Raw genomic sequence first — 20,815 nt, 5'->3', positions numbered from 1 at the left:
CATTTCTTTACTTGGTGCCTTTTGGTGTCTACACCTTCCCTTGTCAGGGAAAAATCAAAAGTTCCTGGAAGGCTGAGGTCAGTGAATCCTGCGTCCTCAGATGCCTTTGGCACCTCCCATCCACATTTTGTTCTCTGACCTGCCCCACCTTTGAGTGTCCTGCGGAGAGGACTGGAGGTCACTTCCTGAAGCTTGTCAGAAAGGCGCCTTCCTTCTCCTGGCAGGAGTCTCTAAAGGATGTCTAAGGAACAGAAGTTTTCCACATCCTGGGGCTGTAGTGTTTCCCAGGCTCACAGCACTTAGGAAGCCACAGAAGAAGAGACCTCAGAGGTGAAATGTCCTGTGGCCCATGCACCACAGCCACGCTATGTCCCTCGTCACACTCAAGTGACAAAATAGAGAGAAGATGCTGAAATCCTGAAATGATCTTTACCTTCTGATTCTGGAGAAACCATAAACTCATAAGGGATCCAATCTCCATACAACTCCCTTTTTCAAATTGTATAACACAGAAAGGGCATTGTATATAATGCTTAGATATCCATAAAAGTCATTTCATAGGAAGTTCCAGAATTTTTCAAAGGCAGCCTGGAAAACCAGTTTCCTGAGGGGTAGCTGAGATGCGGGGAGGGTCAGTGACTAGTCCAGGGTCACATGTGAGTTGACTGGAACCTCAGGCTCACTCCGGTCAGCATGTGTAAAGAAAATGAGGACAGCAACAAAACGAAGGTCTTAAGTTGTTCATAGGAACCTGGATCAAAATTTGACCATTAGATTAATTTCTGTTCATTCGTTAGTGTTCATTTAGGGGGCTGGGATATTAGTGAAAATATTAGTGAAAATAATTCCTTAGCTCACCTAAAACATAGCAAGTCTTATTTTTTTTCTCATATTTTTGGCACAAAACTGAGTCTAATTGAATAGTGTTTCCTCTTTGAGGCTTGACATAGAAATGGCTGGAGATAGCTTATGCTCCTAACCAATACCTGCCGTATTTTCATTGTCATTGGTCTTTGATAAGATAACTTGATATTTCATTCGTTTTCTTCATTTTCTTTTTTCTGTTAGAATAGATGAAAATGTGGGTGAGCACTTTTGTTTGTTTTGAGACGAAGTCTCGCTTGGTTACCAGGCTGGAGCGCAGTGGGGCGATCTCGGCTCACTGCAACCTCCCGCCTTCCAGGTTCAAGCAATTCTCCTGTCTCAGCCTCCTGGAGCAGCTGGTACTACAGGCATGCACCACCACGCCCAGCTAATTTTTGAATTTTTAGTAGAGACAGGGTTTCACCATGTTGGCCAGGATGGTCTTGATCTCGACCACGTGATCAGCTGGCCTTGGTCTCTCAAAGTGCTGAATTACAGGTGTGAGCCACTGCGCCCGGCCTAGCAGTTTTTTTAGTAGATCTTCTTGCTATCCCCTTTATTTCTGTCCCCTTTATTTCTAATTCAAGGTTTTTATAGCACTGCTATTTGCACACTATTTTATGTTTTCCTGTGCTGTGGTAGAACTATAAAGCAAAAGCCAGCGTACAGTAAATATGTGGAATAAGCTTTGCTAACATATGTAAAAGAAAGTTTATTTGTATGCCAACTTTTAATAATGGAGACAGGTTTACTCTAGGTTTGTAACCAGATATTTTGCCTTGAATGATACGTTTAAAGAGAAAATGGATTATATAATCTTAAAACGTGCTTCATTTTACAAAAAAAAAGAGACTCAGAAAAATAAGAAAAAATACTTTCCTTTCTTGAAATCTTAATCTATACAGTTATCATCTTCAAAGGACTTTGTATTTTAAAAGCTATTCCAAATCACTGCTCTTAGTGCATAGTTTTAAATGTATAAATGTTTGACATAGAATACTAGAAATACATATACTTGTGTGTGTGTGCGTGTGTGTGTGTGTGTGTGTGTGTGTGTGTGTGTGTAGCAGAGATTGATTTTTATCCTGCCCAGGTTGAAATGAAATAGAAAGATGTGATGACTCAGTATCCATTTCCTTAATAGTTTATTTTCATTTGAGTTTGACCTCTTTTTGCTGGGTAATAAGTGCCAATTTTTGATTAGTTGGGAGATATTTTCTGTTCCTGGAAATAACTGGATCAACACAAGGCTAGAGGGCCTGATAGAGCCATGTCGCTCATGGGCTCAAATTAATCCAGAGCTGTTGCCTTTGCCACGGAAGAGCACATATTTTGATGTGAGCTACTTGCCTTTTCCTGGTTTATGTGTTAAAAAGAGTACTTTGCAAACTCTTGTACTAAATGATCCCCAAAGGGGATTTCAATTGATTTAATTTCTACATTGCTAAAGTGTCACTTGCAGCACTTAATCCCAGTTATAGGCTTGCCGGGTGTGTCTCCTGATGTTTCCTCCTTTCAAGGCAAAACCATCTATTAAGTTGTCATCACATCACAGGGAAAATGGGTCCTTTTCCCCTCCTTTATATAATTTCTAGGAATGTTCTTTACTAGAAAGCTGTATATGTATGTCTCCCAACCTCAAGCAGAAGAATAAGAGAAAAAAAGGCAACTTAAAAAGAAAATTCCCCAGAGCTTCCATTTCTTACTAGGACTGAAAACAGTATGCGATTTACAAGTGAGGGCGCTGTTGAAATAGGCAAGAAGTGCTCTAACCTGGGATGAGAGCTGGGTAGCTTTGGACCCTTCAGCAAATCGCCTCAATTCTGTACCAGCTTCCACATGTGTAAAGAGAAAAGATGAAAAGCTCCAAGATGCATTTCAGCGCTTAATTCATGGCTTCCAGAAGTGCAAACATGAAAGATCAATAAGGAAAGTAAAACTCTTAAGAGCTTTCTGTACATTGAAGTGTTTTCTTCCTCTCAAATTGAAATTTAGAGGGCTACAGACACGTACATAAGGAAACATCTTTGGTTTTGTGTTTTCTATAATATGAATATAGCCTTCATGGGACAAATCAATAAGTCGATCTCTTAAAAAGCAAATTGAACCAGTAGTAGTGGCACACGCCTATAATCCCAACACTTTGGGTGGCCAAAGTGGGTGGATCACTTGAGTTGTGAAAATTGAGACCAGCCTGGACAAAATGGTGAAACCCCGTCTCTACTAAAAATACGGAAATTAGCCGAGTGTGGTGGTGCATGCCTGTGGTCCCAGCTACTTGGGAGGGTGAGGCAGGAGAATCCCTTGAACCCAGGAAGCGGAGGTTGCAGTGAGATCACAACACTGCCCTCCAGCCTGGGTGACACAGTGAGCCTGTCTCAAAAAAAAAAAAAAAAAAAAAAAGGCAAATTGACAATGTTAGCTTTTAAAATGAAAGCAATTAAAACTTCTGTAAATTTTAAAAAATTGGGGGTCTCTCATAGCAGTTTTGAGTGATCCAGTTTTTTGAGGGAAGAAGAATGTCTCCATCTAATTGATGAGAAATCTGGAAAATTAACAGTGGGCATGGAACTCCTAGAGGTGGTTGTCTTAGAGAGAAAGTAAAATGGGTGTAAAGGAAATATTAGGGTCAAAGCTTAGGGAGTTTACAAAGCCTATGGCAGTCCCAGGTTTTACAGAGAGATTATTTTCCTAAGGCTACCTAACTAGGCAGTGAATTATTTTCTGGATCTGTTTTCCTGACTTGCTACAGTAATGCTTTGTCCTCTGCTATCGATAGAGTATTAGAAGGACCTCGGAGCACCCAGATGCAAAGCTGTTTCACAACTGAGGAAATAATGTTGGTTGCTCATTGCATACCCAGGCCCAGAAGGTGCTTCCATCCCATCCATGAGATAACTTACTTTCTGCACCATACTCCTGCTTTTTTGCTCTGTGTCCTAGTAAATCTAGACTGCATTTCTCCCAACACCTCTGCCTCCCAGCTTACCTCTTACTTCATTCCGGGTCCTTTACACTGAATCCCCTCTCCTGCAATCCAGTTTCATATCCAAGATCACAATGCCTCTTTAAATAAAGGCTGAGCACAGACTGGCCCCAGGCAGACCCCACTTGCCCACTAGCAAGAAGGGACATCCCCCCACCTCTGATTTCATACTCCTATGTCTTATCACATTCCTCTTCATACTATACAGAAATTCTTCGTTTCCTTTTTTTAGAGAAAATCTATGCATGAGAATAATGCATTTCAAATTGGTAACATTGGTAGATAACACAGCATTTAAAAATATAAAAAAATGTAAGACTGCATCACTTATTGTAGGTTTTGTTTGAAACTTTTTTTAATGGTTATGTATATAGACGTGTTTATATGCATGAATGTGTGTTTATATTTATATACACATATACATGTACATACATGTATATGTGTGTGCCATGTTACAATGTAGAATGTATTTCTTATGGTGGATCCTGGCCAGAAAAATTAACACTACTTACTAGAACAAAAATTATATGAGTTTTTTTGTTTTTTTTTTTGAGATGGAGTTTTGCACTGTTGCCCAGGCTGTAGTGCAGTGGTGATATCTTGGCTCACTGCAATCTCCGCCTCCTGGGTTCAAGCAATTCTCCTGCCTCAGCCTCTCAAGTAGCTGGGATGACAGGCATGTGCCACCACGCCTTGCTAATTTTTTGTATTTTTAGTAGAGATGGTGTTTCACCATGTTGGCCAGGATGGTCTCAATCTCCTGACCTCACGATCTGCCAGCATCGGCCTCCCAAAGTGCTGGGATTACAGGCATGAGCCACCACACCTGGCCTGTTGTTAATTTCTTTATGTAATATTTATTGAGCAACTACTGTGTGCTGTTGTAGGTGCTTGGGATATATCAGAGAACAAAATAGACAAAGAAGCTTGCCCTTGAGGAGCTTACAAAGAGGAAAGACAGAAAGTAAACCTAATAAGTGTTGTGGAAGAAGAAACAATAAAATAGGAAAATGGGGACAGAGGGCCCAAGTGCCATGACTCACGCCTGTAATCTGCACTTTTGGAGGGAGACTGGGGCAGGCAGATTACTTGAGGTCAGGAGTTCAAGACCAGCCTGGCCAACATGGTGAAACCACATCTTTACTAAAGGAAAAAAAAAAAAAAAAAAGAAAGAAACCAAAAATTAGCCAGACGCTGTGGCAGGCACCTGCAGTCAGAGCTACTCAGGAGGCTGAGGCAGGAGAATCACTTGAACCTGGGAAGCAGAGGTTGCAGTGAGCCAAGACTATGCCACTGCACTCCAGCCTGGGAAACAGAGCGAGACCCCACCTCAACAACAACAAAAAAGGCGCCAGGGGAGAGGGCATGGGAGGAGGCGGGTGTGGCTGGATCAGTCACCGGGAGATGGGGCAACAGGTGGGGTCCTGACAGGAGGCAGGATGTGGTGGACATTGTTAGGAGTTTGGCTTTCACCAATGAAAGGGGGACTCACTAATGTTGCCTGTACAGGAACACATGGGCCTTAGAATAGCCCTTAGGAAACCAGTCGGTTTCTAAGTGGATGGTAGAGGATCCTCATACACGCTGTACTTTACTGAATTTCCTTTCCACTTGGCTTCCTGCTTCGAGACAGGAACTTGTGTCTTTGATTTTTCCCTGAGGGCTGCTGGCAGTACACCTAGTTCAATCAATAAATAGTGAAGGGGATAATGTAGGATGATTAACTTTAGCTAAACTTATGACTGTACTAGAATATACCTAACGATAGATTTGGGTGAGCTTCTGTCAAGCCAGATCGCCTAAGAAACTGAATTAGTGACTGACCAGTCTCCCAGAAGCTTCCTGGTTTTTTTTTTTTTTTTCAGACTATGCATAGCAGATGTTTGGAATTTTTTTAGGTACCTGAGGGTAGGAATGCTGCCAGTGGCTGGTGACAATCTTTACTGTGATTAGATAACATTGGCGTTTAATAAATATTAATATATGGATTCTGTTGTCTGCCTTAACCTTACTAGGAATTTGTTTTACCTAGATAACTCCTGATAACCAGTCTTTGGCAGTTGTGTATGTTTAACATTTGTTTTGTTTGTTTGTTTGTTTGTTTGAGATGGGAGTCTCGCTCTGTCGCCCAGGCTGGAGTACGGTGGTGCCATCTTGGCTCACTGCAACCTCCACCTCCCAGGTTCAAGCAATTCTCTGCTTCAGCCTCCTGGGATTACAGGTGCCTACTACCACCTCCACTAATTTTTGTATCTTTAGTAGAGATGGGGTTTCGCCATGTTGGCCGGGCTGGTTTCGAACTCCTGACCTCAGCTGATCTGCCCTCCTCGGCCTCCCAAAGTGCTGGGATTATAGGCCTGAGCCTCCATGCCCAGCCAACATTTGGTTTTTTTAATTGCAAAGAGAAAGAGATTCAAGTCATCATTCTCTGTCTGTCTTTAAAGAAAGGAAAATAGTAACATTTTTTTCTTTTTATTCAAACCAACCTACCTGTAATTCCTTTGTGCAAAAAGTTGTCTTTCAGGATATATAAATGAATTAAAAAGTGAGAAGTTGGTGGAGTGAAGAAGGGGAAATTTATTTGAGAGAACCCAGGGCTTAAGGTATGACAGTGTGGTATGTCCTCAGAACTCCAAGGAGTTTGGAAGCCTGGAACAAGCTTACATTTGGAGGCTTTCCAAGAGCTGAGTGGATAGGCAGATGCCAAACTGTGGTCTTCGCTGTGGATTTCGGATTGTATTTGAAAGGCCGTGGAAAGTCATTAAAGAACTGTAAGCTGGGGAGTGACAAGATGAAATATGTGTTTTATAAAACCAACCCAGTGGCTCGGGGATCCTTGAAGTAAGATAGATGTGTTGTCGGCAGGGAGGAGCGAGGCTTATCAGAGAGTTCAGTGAGGAGTCTGTTAGGATAATCCAAGGGTGAAAAAGTCCAGGATGAAGGCATACAAAGAAATGTTATCTGGCTTAGTGGTCCTCAGTCCTAGCTGCCTTTAAACGGGGAGCCTTTCTGAAATACAATGTCCGGGCCCTATCTAGACTGAGTGAATCAGAATACTTGGGGAGGGAATGGTTGATGTTTTTAAAAAGCTCCCTGGCCAGGCACGGTGGCTCATGCTTGTAACCCAGGACTTTGGGAGACTGAGGCAGGAGGATTGCTTGAGCCCAGGAGTTTGAAACCAGCATGAGCAACATAGAGAGACTCTGTCTCTACAAAAAAGCATACAAACTTAGCAAGGCGTGGTGGTACATGCCTGTAGTCCCAGCTACTCAGAAGGCTGAGGCAGGAGGATTGCTTGAGTCCAAGAGTTCAAGGCTACAGTGAGCTGTGATCATGCTACTGCACTCCAGCCTAGATGACACAGTGAACACAGTGAAACCTTGTCTAAAAAAAAAAAAAAAGGAAAGAAAGGAAGAAGAGAAAGAAAGAAAACTCCCCAGTGAAAGAAAGAAAAAGAAAGAAAGAAAACTCCCCAGTGAAAGAAAGAAAGAAAAGAAATCTCCCCAGTGCAATTCCTATCTACATCCAGGGTTGGGAGTCAATAAGAGCTCCTCGCCTTACTATAGGTGTTTGAGATCATGATTTGTTTGTCTCAGTGAACCTCCTGTGGTACCTACCCATCACATAAAGATGGGTTGTAATTAAAGCCATCATGTCCACCTGCACAACATTCCTGCAAAATTGGCCACCTTGATGTCATCAGGAGAATTGATAATCAGTGTCTTCCCTCCCATTTGAAGGAATCTTTGTCACCATGGGGAGGAACATGCATCTTGGTTTGGATCAGAAAGCACCGCCTGCCTGCACACAGCTGACATAGTCCTCTAGCAATTAAATAAGCATCAGCTTTTCCATGAATCTTTTGCCCATATGGCTATCAAATTTTAAGAGATCCAAGGAATCTGGAAAGTGCTTGAATTTTCTTGCATTCCTTTAATTCCTTAGAATTGCATTGAAAAAAACTAAATTCTTAAAAAAACAAATTCACTGTACCGTTTGCATCGAAGCCTGGATGGTAGCATGTTATCAAAGAAGAAAAGAAACCCAGAAGTTCCCTCTGTGAAGCTAGAGGGAACAGATGATTGAAGTAATCATATCTCGGTTACGCCCAATTACTGTTGCTTAACCAGATAATAGAGTTCAACAGAATGATGTTGGGGGTGTGGAGTTTTTGTTCAGCTTACCGTTGAGGGGTGATGGGAAGACAGGATCATCCCATCATGCCAGGAAATGTTCAAATGTGGCCTAATGGTTCCCAGTCATACACCAAGGAGTGTCTGAGACCTTATCCATCTAATGTGCGGAACTCCTTTGTGAAACGACTTTGACTAAAGCTGTTTCTAATAAAAATTTCCTGTTTCCTCCTTAAGGCATTTGTCTGTTGTTTGTTTAGAGAAAACCCAGGTATAAAAGTCTCATTGTATTTCCATTGTATTTTTAGTTTCTGATGGCATTTTTGTTCAGTGGGGAAGGTTTTTTAAAAATCATCCTTGTACTTTGCACACCACCACCCACATACATTGAAGGGAAAATCACACCCTCAGAGCTGTGTTAGAGACCCCCAAAACAAGCATAGGGTAGGTAAAGGTGACTGTGATATAATATATATATACAGTTTTCTGTAATATTTGTTCATTGTTACATACTACATATTATTTTATTTTATTTATTTATTTTTGAGACAGAGTCTTGCTCTGTAACCCAGGCTGGAGTGCAGTGGTGCTATCTTACCTCACTGCAACCTCTGCCTCCCAGGTTCAAGCAGTTCTCCTGCCTCAGCTTCCTGAGTAGCTTAGACTATAGGTGCCCGCCACTATGCCCAGCTAATTTTTGTATTTGTAGTAGAGACGTGGTTTTGACATGTTGGCCAGGCTGGTCTCGAACTCCTGAGGTCAGGTGATCTGCCCACCTTGGCTTCCCAAAGTTCTGGGATTACAGGCATGAGCCACCATGCCCAGCCTGTTACATGCAGTATTTTTAAAGGGAAGAACATGTCTTGCAGGAAGAAACTTGCATTTTTGCAAGTCATTGTTTTTTCTCTCACTATGGCATTTGAAGGTCGAAATCTCATTTTTTAAAATTTATTTATATATTTTGAGATAGAATCTCACTGTGTTGCCCAGGTTGGTTTTGGCATCCTAGGCCCAAGCAGTCCTCCCACCTTAGCCTCCTAAGTAGCTGGGAACACAGGCAGAAAGCTCTTTTTTCTTTTTACATTTTTTATAGAGATGTAGTCTCACTATGTTTGTCCAGGCTGGTCTTGAACTTCTGGCCTCAGATGTTACTTCCACCTAGGCCTCCCACAATGCTGGGATTATAGGAGTGAGCCACCTTGCTTGGCCTCAGAAAGCTCATTTTTAAAGAGAGGTGGTTACTTCTCTTTTTGTTTACTCATGCGTTTATTTTAGAATCAATATGAGGTGTAAATGAACTAATATACGCTCGTGCTTAGATAGGGCCTTACACATATATTAAGCACTCAGTAAAGTGAGCCATTAATAGAACTGTTGAAAGGCATATCGGAAGACTGCCCGGAGGAGGTGTCATTTGGTTGGGACCTTGAAGGATGAGTGAAATTCCTTCATGAGCAGATAGAAGGGTATTTCAGGCCAGAGAATTCACTGCAGTATAGTGTGTGTGGATATGAGCACCAAATTTCCTTTGGCTAGAGTGCTCAGGTACAGGGAGATTAACAGTTAGGTTGGATGCCAAGTGGAGACCCTTGAAAACCTTGCAGGGGTGTTAGACCTATTTTTAGGGGTGTTTAGACCTATTTTTATTTTTCAGACAGGCTCTTGCTCTGTTGCTCAGGCTGAAATGCAGTGGTGTGGTCATGGCTCACTGCAGCCTTGACCTCCTGGGCTCAAGTGTTCCTTCCACCTCAGCCTCCCAAGTAGTTGCAACTCACACCTGGCTAATTTTTGTATTTTACATCGAGATGGGGTCTCCCTGTGTTGCTCAGGCTTGTCTCAAACTCCTGGGCTCAAATAATCCACCAACTCTGCTTCCCAAAGGCATGAGCCACTGCACAGAGCCAAGACCTGATTCTTTAGGCATTGGAGCTCCAGCGAAGTTTGTGAAGGAGAGGGAAGATTAGTAACTCAGCAAGTTTGATGAGCCAGGATTGGTGGACAGGACAGATTCTCTTAAGAGAGGGGAGCCGACAGACCCAGAGTTTCACTAATAGTTAGCAGATTGGAGTGAAAGTAATGGCGTGAATCAGGGAATGAAACTATGTGACCCGCATGTAGACATAGGTTCATTTCACATAAAATAAAATAAAATAAAAATAATTGATATTTAAAAATCAGTACGTACACTGGATTGTTAGTACTTTCTCTTGACCTATGAATTGGAAACGGTGGGAGTGAGGTTAAAAAATATTCAGTTTTCTAAAAATATGTGACAACTTTGTACAGTTTTCTAATTCTGGTTTCTACAAAAACAGTGGGTTAGGTTCTCATTTGAATGCCGCCTAAGTTTTCAGGAGTGGACTTCTTTTGTTGGTAAAATAGTCATATGCTTTTCTGTTTCCCATGATTTCATATCAAAAGAAAAGACAAATTCTCATGTATTTTAGGGTGAAGGAAAGAAAGGGTAAGTAAGATTACTAGATCTCTGCAGTTTTGGAAGTGCTGTTTTTTAGCCATAGTAAACTGTTAATTAAATTATCTGCTCAAGAAGCAAACCTTCACCTGTTTACATTCTTTCTAAGTGGCCCTAAGAGTGACTATTTTGACACAGCTTTTCTGATCAATTTATGGTCATTTGGAGTCATTTTATTTTCTTAGTTGTAGAAAATAGAGAGACAGGCAGGCACAGTGTCTCATGCCTGTATCTCAGCTACTTAGAAGGCTAAGGTGGGGTGATCATTTGAGCCCAGAAGGTCGAGGCTGCAGTGAACTATGATTGCACCACTGTACTCTAGCCTTAGTGACTGAGCAAGACCTTGTCTCAAAAAAAAAAAAAAAAAAAAATGAGAAGGCAATATGCATTTTCCTGTTCCTGAAATCACATGGGACCTTAAATAAACACTTTGTAAAGTTATACATAAATAAAAGTTTGTTTAAAAAGCTAGTATCTTACTTCTTTCATGCTTCTTGGCATGAAACTATTTTTCTAAGTAAACCAAGGAGCGTGCTCTGGCAAGATTGGCTAATGAGTTGGTATCTAATTAAGGCTTTTGTACACATGCTGACCTAGTGCCATGTCTGACTATCGTCAAAAAAGGTTGGGCATTGAGAATTTTTGGTTACTCACCACTTATTAAGTTAAATATTGAGAAAGCAAACACATTTACTTTTTAACAATCTGTTGTTCAATGTCTAACAATCTGTTCAATGAAAATAACCTCTAATAGCCAGATGAAATGAGTTTTAAAAATATTTTTAAAGACAGTCTTACAGTCTTCTTTCCTTATCTATCTTTTTTGGGAGGGGGTGGGCACACAGATAGGGAAAAAGTAATCTCCTTATTCTTTTTTTTTTTTTTTTTTTTTTTTTTTTGTGACAAAGTCTTATTCTGTTGCCCAGGCTGGAGTATAGTAGTACCACTGAGGCTCACTGGAGCCTCTGCCTTGCAGGCTCAAACAAACCTCCCGCCTCAGCCTCCAGAGTAGCTGGGACTACAGGAGCGCACCACCATGCCTAGTTAATTTTTGTAATTTTATTCTTCTTTGGTGAAGATGAGGATTTGCCCAGGCTGGTTTCGAACTTCTGGGCTCAAGTGATCCTCCCACCTCAGCCTCTCAAATGCAGGGATTATAGGCGTGAGCCACCACACCCAGTCTAATTTCCTAATTTTCTAAAATAAAATGCTGAGTTTGTATAATTTTTCCAGCTATATAGTTTTCTAGGAAGTGTTTGTTTTATAATTTTATTTAAAACATCTTTATTTTCTTGCTCAGACAAAATGTGGATATACACATAGAAAAAAAGTAACCTCAAATAATTCCCATTGGACAATTCTACACTTTTATTCAGTGCAAACACTGAAGTTCTTCCACAGTGATATCACTCTATCATTGACTCCCAATTCAGTCCTAAATCTTGGGTTGAATAATGCTACTTTCACTGCTACATTGAAAAGATTCATGAAGTTAACTTTGCCATGCTATTTATTTTCAGGCTACTGCCATACTGCCATAATTGTTTTTAGTTTGGGTATTAAGTAACTCATCAGGAGATGGAAAGTTTTTTATTTATTTATTTATTTTTTCTCTTTGCTATGCTCAATGAAGACTTTGCCACTTGCTTTAATGAATTGATTTTCTTAATTACCTTTCTTCAGAGGCCAAGGAACTCATGAAATAATAGGTGAAAAAAATGCCTTAAAACTATAAAGTTACTAGACAAAAATAAGATGTGTATGCTTCTGATATGAACTATTAGTCTCCCATTTGGTTGAGAGAGATGCTTAATGAAAATTTGAATCTGGCATAAATTATGCGATGTTGAGACCTTTGTAAATGAGTCAGTAGACTTGTATAACTGAATAATCTCGTGGCCTGAGGAAGGTGGGAGGAAGAGTTGAAAGGAATATTCTTTGTGCAACCAGAGAAACTAAGTAATGTTCCCAGGACCTCCTCTGTGAGTCAGTTTTAACGGGATTGTAAATATGTGCTCCAGTAAGTTTTAACACAGTGTGTCAGTTGCTCTTGGCCTTTCTGTTTATCGATATTATCTACAAGATGTTAAACCACAGGGAAGTAGAAGCTTTATTAGCCATTTCTGCCTGCCAAGATTGTGGGGTTTACTGACTTCATGCCCTCCACGTTCCTCGACATCCTGGGCCCCTCCTACTGGATTAATACCCAGTTAATACCTGAGCACCCAACAGTGAAACAACACAACATCAGGGGCTTTTGAAACACCCACCCCATGGGTGTTAGAAAGCCTGTGACTTTACTAAGATAAATTGTATTTTAGCGTGTTGGAGGTACTTTGTGGCCTTTTGTTGAAGTGAAAAGTAATCCAAGTTAGGTCAGCCAGACTTAACATGAGTTATGTAATCTCTCTTCAGCTTTCTCATGATGCCTTATTTTCATAACCATTTGTAACCAGAGCACTTCAGAAACAGCACAGAATGAGCAACTTACTAGTAGGACCCCATTTTTTATTTTTTGTGAAGAGAAAATGCATCCTTATGCACATGTGCAAAAACTGGAAAAGACGCATGCAAAACTTAAACCATTTGAATTAAGTGTGTATGGCTGTTTGCTTATCCATATTTGCTAGAGCAGTCACGTTTGCTTGTATCATAAAATCAAAACTACTCAGGGAAAATAAGCATGCTCAGGTGCACATGGCTAATTCTGTCTTTCTTGTGTTCTGTTCTAGAAATTGAAGCCAAGGAAGCTTGTGATTGGCTGCGGGCAACTGGTTTTCCCCAGTATGCACAGCTTTATGAAGGTAAACTGGGAATGCCATTTTTAAAAAATTGGCATAATCATAATCCCTTGCTCATGAGTACTATTGAACTATGGTATATTTTCAGCAATTTTATCATTTAAATGTGTTATTTAAAAAATAATAATATAGTAAGGATGCAACACCCCCACCACGCAAAACAAAAGCTAGCACCTTGATGATACACACCCGTGACACTCTCCCATTGTTCTGCCTGCTGCCACTCCCTACCCAAAATCATCATCCTGAAGACTATCATTTCCTTGCTTTTTATATAATTTTATTGCATTTCCTGAAAAGTACATTTTTACAAAGTTATTTTCACCTTTATAAAAAGGGTACTGTGCTGTATGTAATCTTGTAGGTTTTTATTTTTTACTTAATATTGTATTCTGAAGATTCTTCTATACTGTATGGGCGTGTTACTACTCATTTGCTTTGACTGCTATGTAATACACCGTTGTTTGAATAAACCAGTGTATTCATATCCATACTCTGGTTGGTGGGCATTTTAGCTTTCTCTGTTTTGCTTTTATAAGCTGTGCTGTTATGAACATTCTTGTATCTATCTTTTGTGGTACATGCATAATAATTCATCTCGCTTCTGTACCTAGGAACAGAATCACTGGAGGTAATACAGAATATGTATGTTCAATTTTATACAATGCAAGTTTTTCAAAAGTGCTTGTACCAATTTTCACTCTTATCAATAATACATAAATATCCTATGTATCCACATTCCCTCAATACTTGATATTGTCAGACTTTAATTTTCGCCAACCAAATGGATACAAAATGATCTAGAGATTTTGATGTCCGTTTTCCTAATCCTTAATGGTAATGAGCATTTATTCATGTCACTTGGCCACATTTGTTTGCTCTTCTGTGGAATGTCTCTGGCTCATTTTCCTCAGTTATGCCTCTCTTAATGATTTTGTAAGAGCTCTTTTATTCTAAATACTAATCTTTGATTGGTCATGTGTTTCAGATGCCTTTCCTTTTGTTCTTTAAAAAAAAACAAAAAATATAGCGTCTGGGCTGAATTCTTACATTTTCTTATCAGTGCCCTGGGGATTGCTTGGATACTGAGTCATTCCCTCAGCTTCTGCGAGCTCTGGGGTGCATTTGTGCTCCCTGCATGTCAGGATAAATAGTTGTTCATTTATTTGTTTGTTTGTTTTGAGACAGAGTCTCTGTCGCCCATGCTAGAGTGCAGTGTGGCATGACCCTAGGTTCACTGCAACCTCCGCCTCCCAGGTTCAAGCAATTTGTCTGCCTCAGCCTCCTGAATAGCTGGGATTGCAGGCATGCGCCACCATGCCCAGCTAATTTTTGTGTTTTTAGTAGAGCCGGGATTTTGCCATGGTGGCTAGGCTGGTCTCGAACTCCTGACCTCAGGTGATCCACCCACCTCAACCTCCCAAAGTGCTAGGATTATAGGCATGAGCCAACGTGCCTGGTCTAGGCTGTTCATTTACTTGGGAGTTTCATTATACTTTATGTGAAGTCAGTTTAAAATAATTACAGCTGTGAACTAATGCATTCCATTTTATAGGTAACTTTCAAACAAAGATTGGGTGAATAGTAAAGTGATTTCCAAGTTAGAATACCCGGTCTTCCTTATGTAGCCTAGATTGATTGTATGATGTTTTTTCCAAGAAGATGAATTCTGAATTGTTTCATTGTTAGACTGTGTAAAACACCTTACTGCTTCTCCATTTCAGAGAATATCTCTAGTTTCTTTTGATTAACTTGCATGCTTATTTTGGTGGAATTGTTTGTCTTCTCTTTAGAGAGAAGTCCCGACCTGTTAACATTCAGAAGGGCTTTCGCGGAGAGGGGAGCCAGCATTCTATTGGATTTTCAATTCATAGCTCTACTGGAGATAAGGAAAGATAATTGTATTGGCAGTGACACCAAAGTGGCTGTCCTTTTGTTCTCCTATTTAGAAATTACATTTTCTTCAATTATGTTCATTTTTGGCATTGATTTGCTGCCAAGCGACACTTTCTTGTGACATATATGTTTGCTAAGACCCAATTCTAGTCCCTGTCTTACTTCTTTCCCAATCCTAAAACAGACTGCGTTTGCACAAGTTGTATTTGGGGTCCCTTCATGTTCCCAAGTCTTTGGAAGCATAAGCCTACTTTTGAGGTACACTGCATATTGTTTGGGGACATCGCCTCCCCCTGTTTTTCTTGCCACTGTGTGGTGGGTGAGTACACACACCATATACCCCATACAAACCCACACATTCCATGTCTCCGTGTTTTCTTCCATATCTCCTTGATTTTGGTAGTTGGCAATTTATACTTCCTGCCTTTCAACCCACACTGGAAGTTGAGTTCAAAGAATGTCTTCCATACATCAGTAAACTCTCATCTTTTAAAAGCCAGTCCTTTCAGAAAAGAGCCTGGGCAAATAAAATTACTGATTTATTTCTTTCACACCTCACTTGCATTTAATACCTACCAGAATTAAAAAAAAAAAAAAAAAACTGTTAATTTGGATTAGAAAAGCAATCTAAAATATAGCTCTGGGTATACTAACTTAGAAATTGCTAAAATAACATAGTTACTTTCTCACATATAGGTAACAAGCATATGAAAATTTCAATTTACATTTATATATCTGAGTTATACTCTGTAAGTATTAAAATGTGTTATTTAATTACCAGTTCTGTTATTTCATTTTGGTATGTATTCAAAGTGAAATACAGACCAGGCATGGTAGGTAGTTCATGCCTATAATCCCAGCACTTCGGGAGGCTGAAGTGGGAGGATTGCTTGAGGCCAGGAGTTCAAGGCCAACCTGGCCAATATAGCGAGACCCCATCTCTATTTTTAAAAATTAAAACATTAAAAAAAAAAAAAAGCAAAATGTAGTGTCATAACCTTCAAACAGTGTTTCAATCTGTCTTACTTCATTTACTAATACTCTAGTTTACATTGACTATAAGTCCTTCTATTTCCACTATAATGGTTCCACTAATCATTCATCTAAGAGATACTTGGTCTATAAATTAGTGAAGAAATATAATCCTGTGATACTAAATTTTATGTATTCATAAATCTTTGGAAAATAGATACTTTCTTGGTCTCTTTATATTATCGTTTAGGGAACAATGTCAGTAATCCAACTCTAACGTTCAGAAAAAAAAGGACAGACTGTAAGTTTATACTCATTCTGATATATTATCTCTAGAAAATAGATTACTAAGAATAAGGAATTCCATAAAACCAGTGCTCATAAGAAACAATAAAAACATAATGAACAGTTGTACCACCTGCAAGAGGTGGAACAGGACTAATTACCTGCATCTCCAAAACTGCCGACATCCATATCTATTCGACTGTGTGACATTAGCCATTTTGAAGGCCAAAGGGATTTTTTATTTATTTTTTTCAGACAGGGTCTCACTCTGTCATCCAGGCTGGAGTGCAGTAATATAATCAGAGTTCACTGCAGCCTCAAACTCCAGGGCTCAGGTGATCCTCCACCGAGGCCTCCCATGTAGCTGAGACCACAGGTGTATCCCATCATGCCCAGTTAAAATTTTCTTTTAATTTTTTTGTAGAGGCGGGGTCTTGCCATGCTGCCAGGCTGGTCTGAAACTCCTGAGTTCAAATGATCTTCTCTCCTTAGCCTCCCAAAGTGCTGGGATTACAGATGTAAGCCACAGTGCCCAGCCAAAGGGATTTTTTAGCTTGTGGTGATTCTAGCTTCCTGCTGTGATGACTGATTTCACCCAGGTCTGGCCCAAAGAGTTACCACACACGAAAGCACTCCTCATGGTATTGTAGTAGCATTCTACAGAGGAGGCCCATGATTTGCCCTCATAGCTGGAACTCCAGGAGGGTGATAACTTGTCTTTCCCCGGTGGCAATTTCAGAGCTGTTGTAAATTTCCACAGTGACTGCCTCCACTCTGTTTTTCTTGGTTATATTTATTTACCAACGGATCTTTTTAGCTAGTCTAGAGAAAGGAATTCCGAGTTGACTGTTTTCCCCCTCTCTGGTTTTCAGTTCTGATACAGCTTCTTCATTGTCCTAAGAGAACTGAATAAACTTTTCTACAGATTGAAGGATTTGGGATTCTGTTGTTCTACAAAAACTTTACAGCTAGCCCTTTATTTTTAGGGGAGTTACATCAGTGCCTGCAAGGCCATATTGCAGTGCTAATATTTGCTTTTAAAAAGCATATCTTGAATTCTCCTTAGCTATTGATGCCATGTGAGTGGATTACATTCCATTTCCTACTACTTGCCGTTGTTTTCTAGATCTTTCTGTGGCTCAGTTTTTCTTCCGTGACCTTTTCCCTGATCACACATGAGCTAAGACGCACACACATATACACAACCCAGCCACATTAAAAGGGAGCAATCTTCTGACCGTCATTGTGGCTTAAATTATAATTTATTTTGGGGCCTTGTTGCCTGCTGATTTGCTTAAAGGTATAACAGTGTTCTGAACCACTTCTCCTTGACCAGAAGCAATAGTTTAAGTTTCCACCACTTTAAAGCCCAAGCTCTTTTACGACAGTGATGCAAGATTGGCTTGAATTGCCTTATTGTCCCATAGAACTTGATGGGGAATGAAGTGTCCTATAGTCGGTGCTCGGTATGTTGCTGAAGAGTTTTTTCCCCTTTGGTAAACTTGGATGTTTGGCGGATTGGATTATAGATTCTCAACAAATATATTTGTTCACTTTTCTTATAGATTTCCTGTTCCCCATCGATATTTCCTTGGTCAAGAGAGAGCATGACTTTTTGGACAGAGATGCCATTGAGGCTCTATGCAGGTAAATGGACACATTTTGAGTGTTTTCCTTTTTCACTTTTTAAGAACACAGTACTTAACACTAAGATAGGTTTTGTTTGCTTTTGTTCTAGATAATTATGTTAGGTCTTTATTAGCAAATCATACAGTGATCATAGACCTGTTAATTAAAAATTAAGTAAAACATTGTTATTTAATATTACTATTAAAATAGCATCCACACTGTCCTAGAAAGTACTCAAACAATACCCTTCCATGTTTGATATGATGTAATTGGTGTAACAAGTAACTCTCAGGTGGTTTGGAAACTTGGACTAAAGTTTTCTAAAAGGGTACGATGGAAATTTAGCATGTTCAGAGGAATAAATGGGAGGCGGCACATAAAGACAGGAGCATCACTTGAATTCCAGGAAAGCTCCTCTCAACCTCTTCAGTTTCCCCTCATATAAAATAATGATAGGATTAAATAAGGCTATAAAATAACTCAGCATGGTCTTTAACGTATAGGCAACAGACAGTTAAATGATGTGAAATTGAATAAAACTGTCAGAAATTCTTGATCGTTGTGCTGTTGGGTCTTTAAGCTGAGAGGCAGCTTGTAGGTGTTAGTGAGGTGGAAGTAATAAAACCTGTAGCAGACGATGATGGGACACTGATAATCCTTTCAAGCTCTTCGTCTGACATTTCTACTCGTTTCAAGCTTTTCATCCTTTCTAATTTTTCTCAAAAGCTAAAAGCCCTAAGAGCTGAATTCTGGGGGAGAAACATTATACACAGACAAAATTCACATAGGTTGATTTGATTATGAAACTAAATAAGTTTTATTTTAATTTCAGGTTTTTTGTTTTTTTTTTTCGGCGGAGAATGGAGTTTTGCTCTCATTGCCCAGGCTGGAGTGCAATGGCGCGATCTCGGCTCACTGCAACCTCTGCCTCCTGGGTTCAGGCGATTCTCCTTCCTCACCCTCCTAAGTAGCTGGGATTACAGGTGTCCGCCACCACACCCAGCTAATTTTTGTATTTTTAGTAGAGACGGGGTTTGACCATGTTTGCCCGGCTGGTCTCAAGCTCCTGACCTCAGGTGATCCATCCGCCTTGGCCTCCCAAAGTTCTGGGATTATAAGTGTGAGCCACCTTGCCCAGCCTGTTGTTCGGGTTTTTTTTTTTTTTTTAAAGACAAGGTCTCACTCTGTTGCTCAGGCTGAAGTGCAATGGCATGATGATGGTTCACTTCAGCATCGATCTCTCATGTACAGGTGATCCTCACACTTCAGCCTCTGGAGTAGCTTGGGCTACAGGCGCACACCTTCATGTCCAGCGAATTTTTGTATTTTTTGTAGAGATGCGGTCTTGCCATCTTGCTCAGGCTGGTTTTGGACTGAGTAGGATTCAACCAATCACACATCTTGGCCTCCCAAAATGCTGGGATTATAGGAGTGAGCCACCACACACCCTCTCAGTATTTTTTTTTAACTTGGAAAAACATCATGAAGGTAGAATGACATCCTGTATTTCTTTCCTCTTTGTAGGCAAAGAAAGCAGTGATAACTCTGTGAAAGTACTGTTTTCTGCCTTTCTTATGTAATACAGTGTTATTTGAAGCAGCCACTGTAAGCAGTGGGTTTGGGGAAGATAGATAGTGTATGGACTAGACTAGTTCTCATGGTTTAAGAGAGGAAATAACAAAGAGTCATCTTAACCACAGAAACACTGTCACTTTTCTAGTCCAATTAAATAACTGATAAAAATGTACAGGGTATGTTCCCATTTTCTGAAAGAAACCTAATTCTAAGCACTGCGCTATGGAGTGTAATACCATAACTACGTCATCTGGAATGAAAAAATGTCACAGATGCAGCTTCAGGAGGGGAAGGAGTCCACATCTGGAATATGAACTACTCCAGACATTTTTTTAATGTTTTAATGCTTAGCTGTGGGGCAGAATTAATCTGTTTTCAATCCATCACTGGTGATCATGCATATGCATGAGGTCACTTCTGAGATGCATCTTAGGAAATATTTAAGCATTGAGTCATTTCACACATTTTAAGCCACTTAGAGAGTGGCGGCAGCAATAGCTTAGGAATCCTTGGGTCATAAAAATATCACTGCAGCATTTCAGGTCAAAGGGTCATGATTAAATTCTTGAACTCTTTTTCAGAATATCAGTTTAAAATGTTGTTTTCCATTTCTGGAAGAAAAAGTATCCACTGTACTTTGCAATTCACACTGGCTCTGAGTACCTTTTGAAAAGCCACCTTTCTTTGAGGAGAATAAATCTGTGCTGCTAGCTCTTCAGTGAAAAGAAAAGCCTAGAAGAAATAGACTCTGCCACATATCCTAGTTGGGCCTCACTTTTCTCTCCTGCATAGAATAATATGTCATAGGAAATGGCAGTGATGGATGTAAGCGCGCTTTAAAAATTAAATTATCAGGCTGTAATTTAAGTACGTGCAGAAAGACCTAGGGTTAGATTTTTAATAGTCATCAACTGGTTTGCAATGGAAGGCCCCAGGGTCTTGTCCACATATTCACGTAAGTAAACTTTTCATGATGTCCCTTGTTTGATGCCTAAACAAATGTTCAGACAAAAAATATGGGACCTCTATCGGGTGTTATTTCAAGTAACTTCCTTTAAAACAGGTTACAAGGCCGGGCGAGGTGGCTCAAGCCTATAATCCCAGCACTTTGGGAGGCCGAGGCAGGAGGATCACAAGGTCAAGAGATCGAGACCATCCTGGTCAACATGGTGAAACCCCATCTCCACTAAAACTATAAAAC

At 40.1% G+C, this 20,815-nt stretch overlaps 1 protein-coding gene across 7 annotated transcripts in view; it reads left to right on the top strand.

Annotated features, from left to right (window-relative positions):
* The window catches only part of DLC1 (DLC1 Rho GTPase activating protein), a 522,866-nt gene that overhangs the window by 475,970 nt on the left and 26,081 nt on the right, over positions 1–20,815 (top strand). For all 7 annotated transcript variants that reach the window (XM_032288334.1, XM_032288335.1, XM_032288333.1 and 4 more), the window contains 2 exons: positions 13,189–13,260; positions 17,976–18,057. In XM_032288334.1, coding sequence (XP_032144225.1) covers positions 13,189–13,260; positions 17,976–18,057 — 154 coding nt within the window. The remainder of the gene's footprint in view (positions 1–13,188; positions 13,261–17,975; positions 18,058–20,815) is intronic.

Source organism: Sapajus apella, unplaced genomic scaffold, assembly GCF_009761245.1.
Source record: "Sapajus apella isolate SASKATOON/1434 unplaced genomic scaffold, GSC_monkey_1.0 scaffold21, whole genome shotgun sequence".
Taxonomy (NCBI): domain Eukaryota; kingdom Metazoa; phylum Chordata; class Mammalia; order Primates; family Cebidae; genus Sapajus; species Sapajus apella.
Note: the sequence above shows the minus strand (reverse complement) of the source record. Positions and strands in the feature narration are given on the sequence as shown.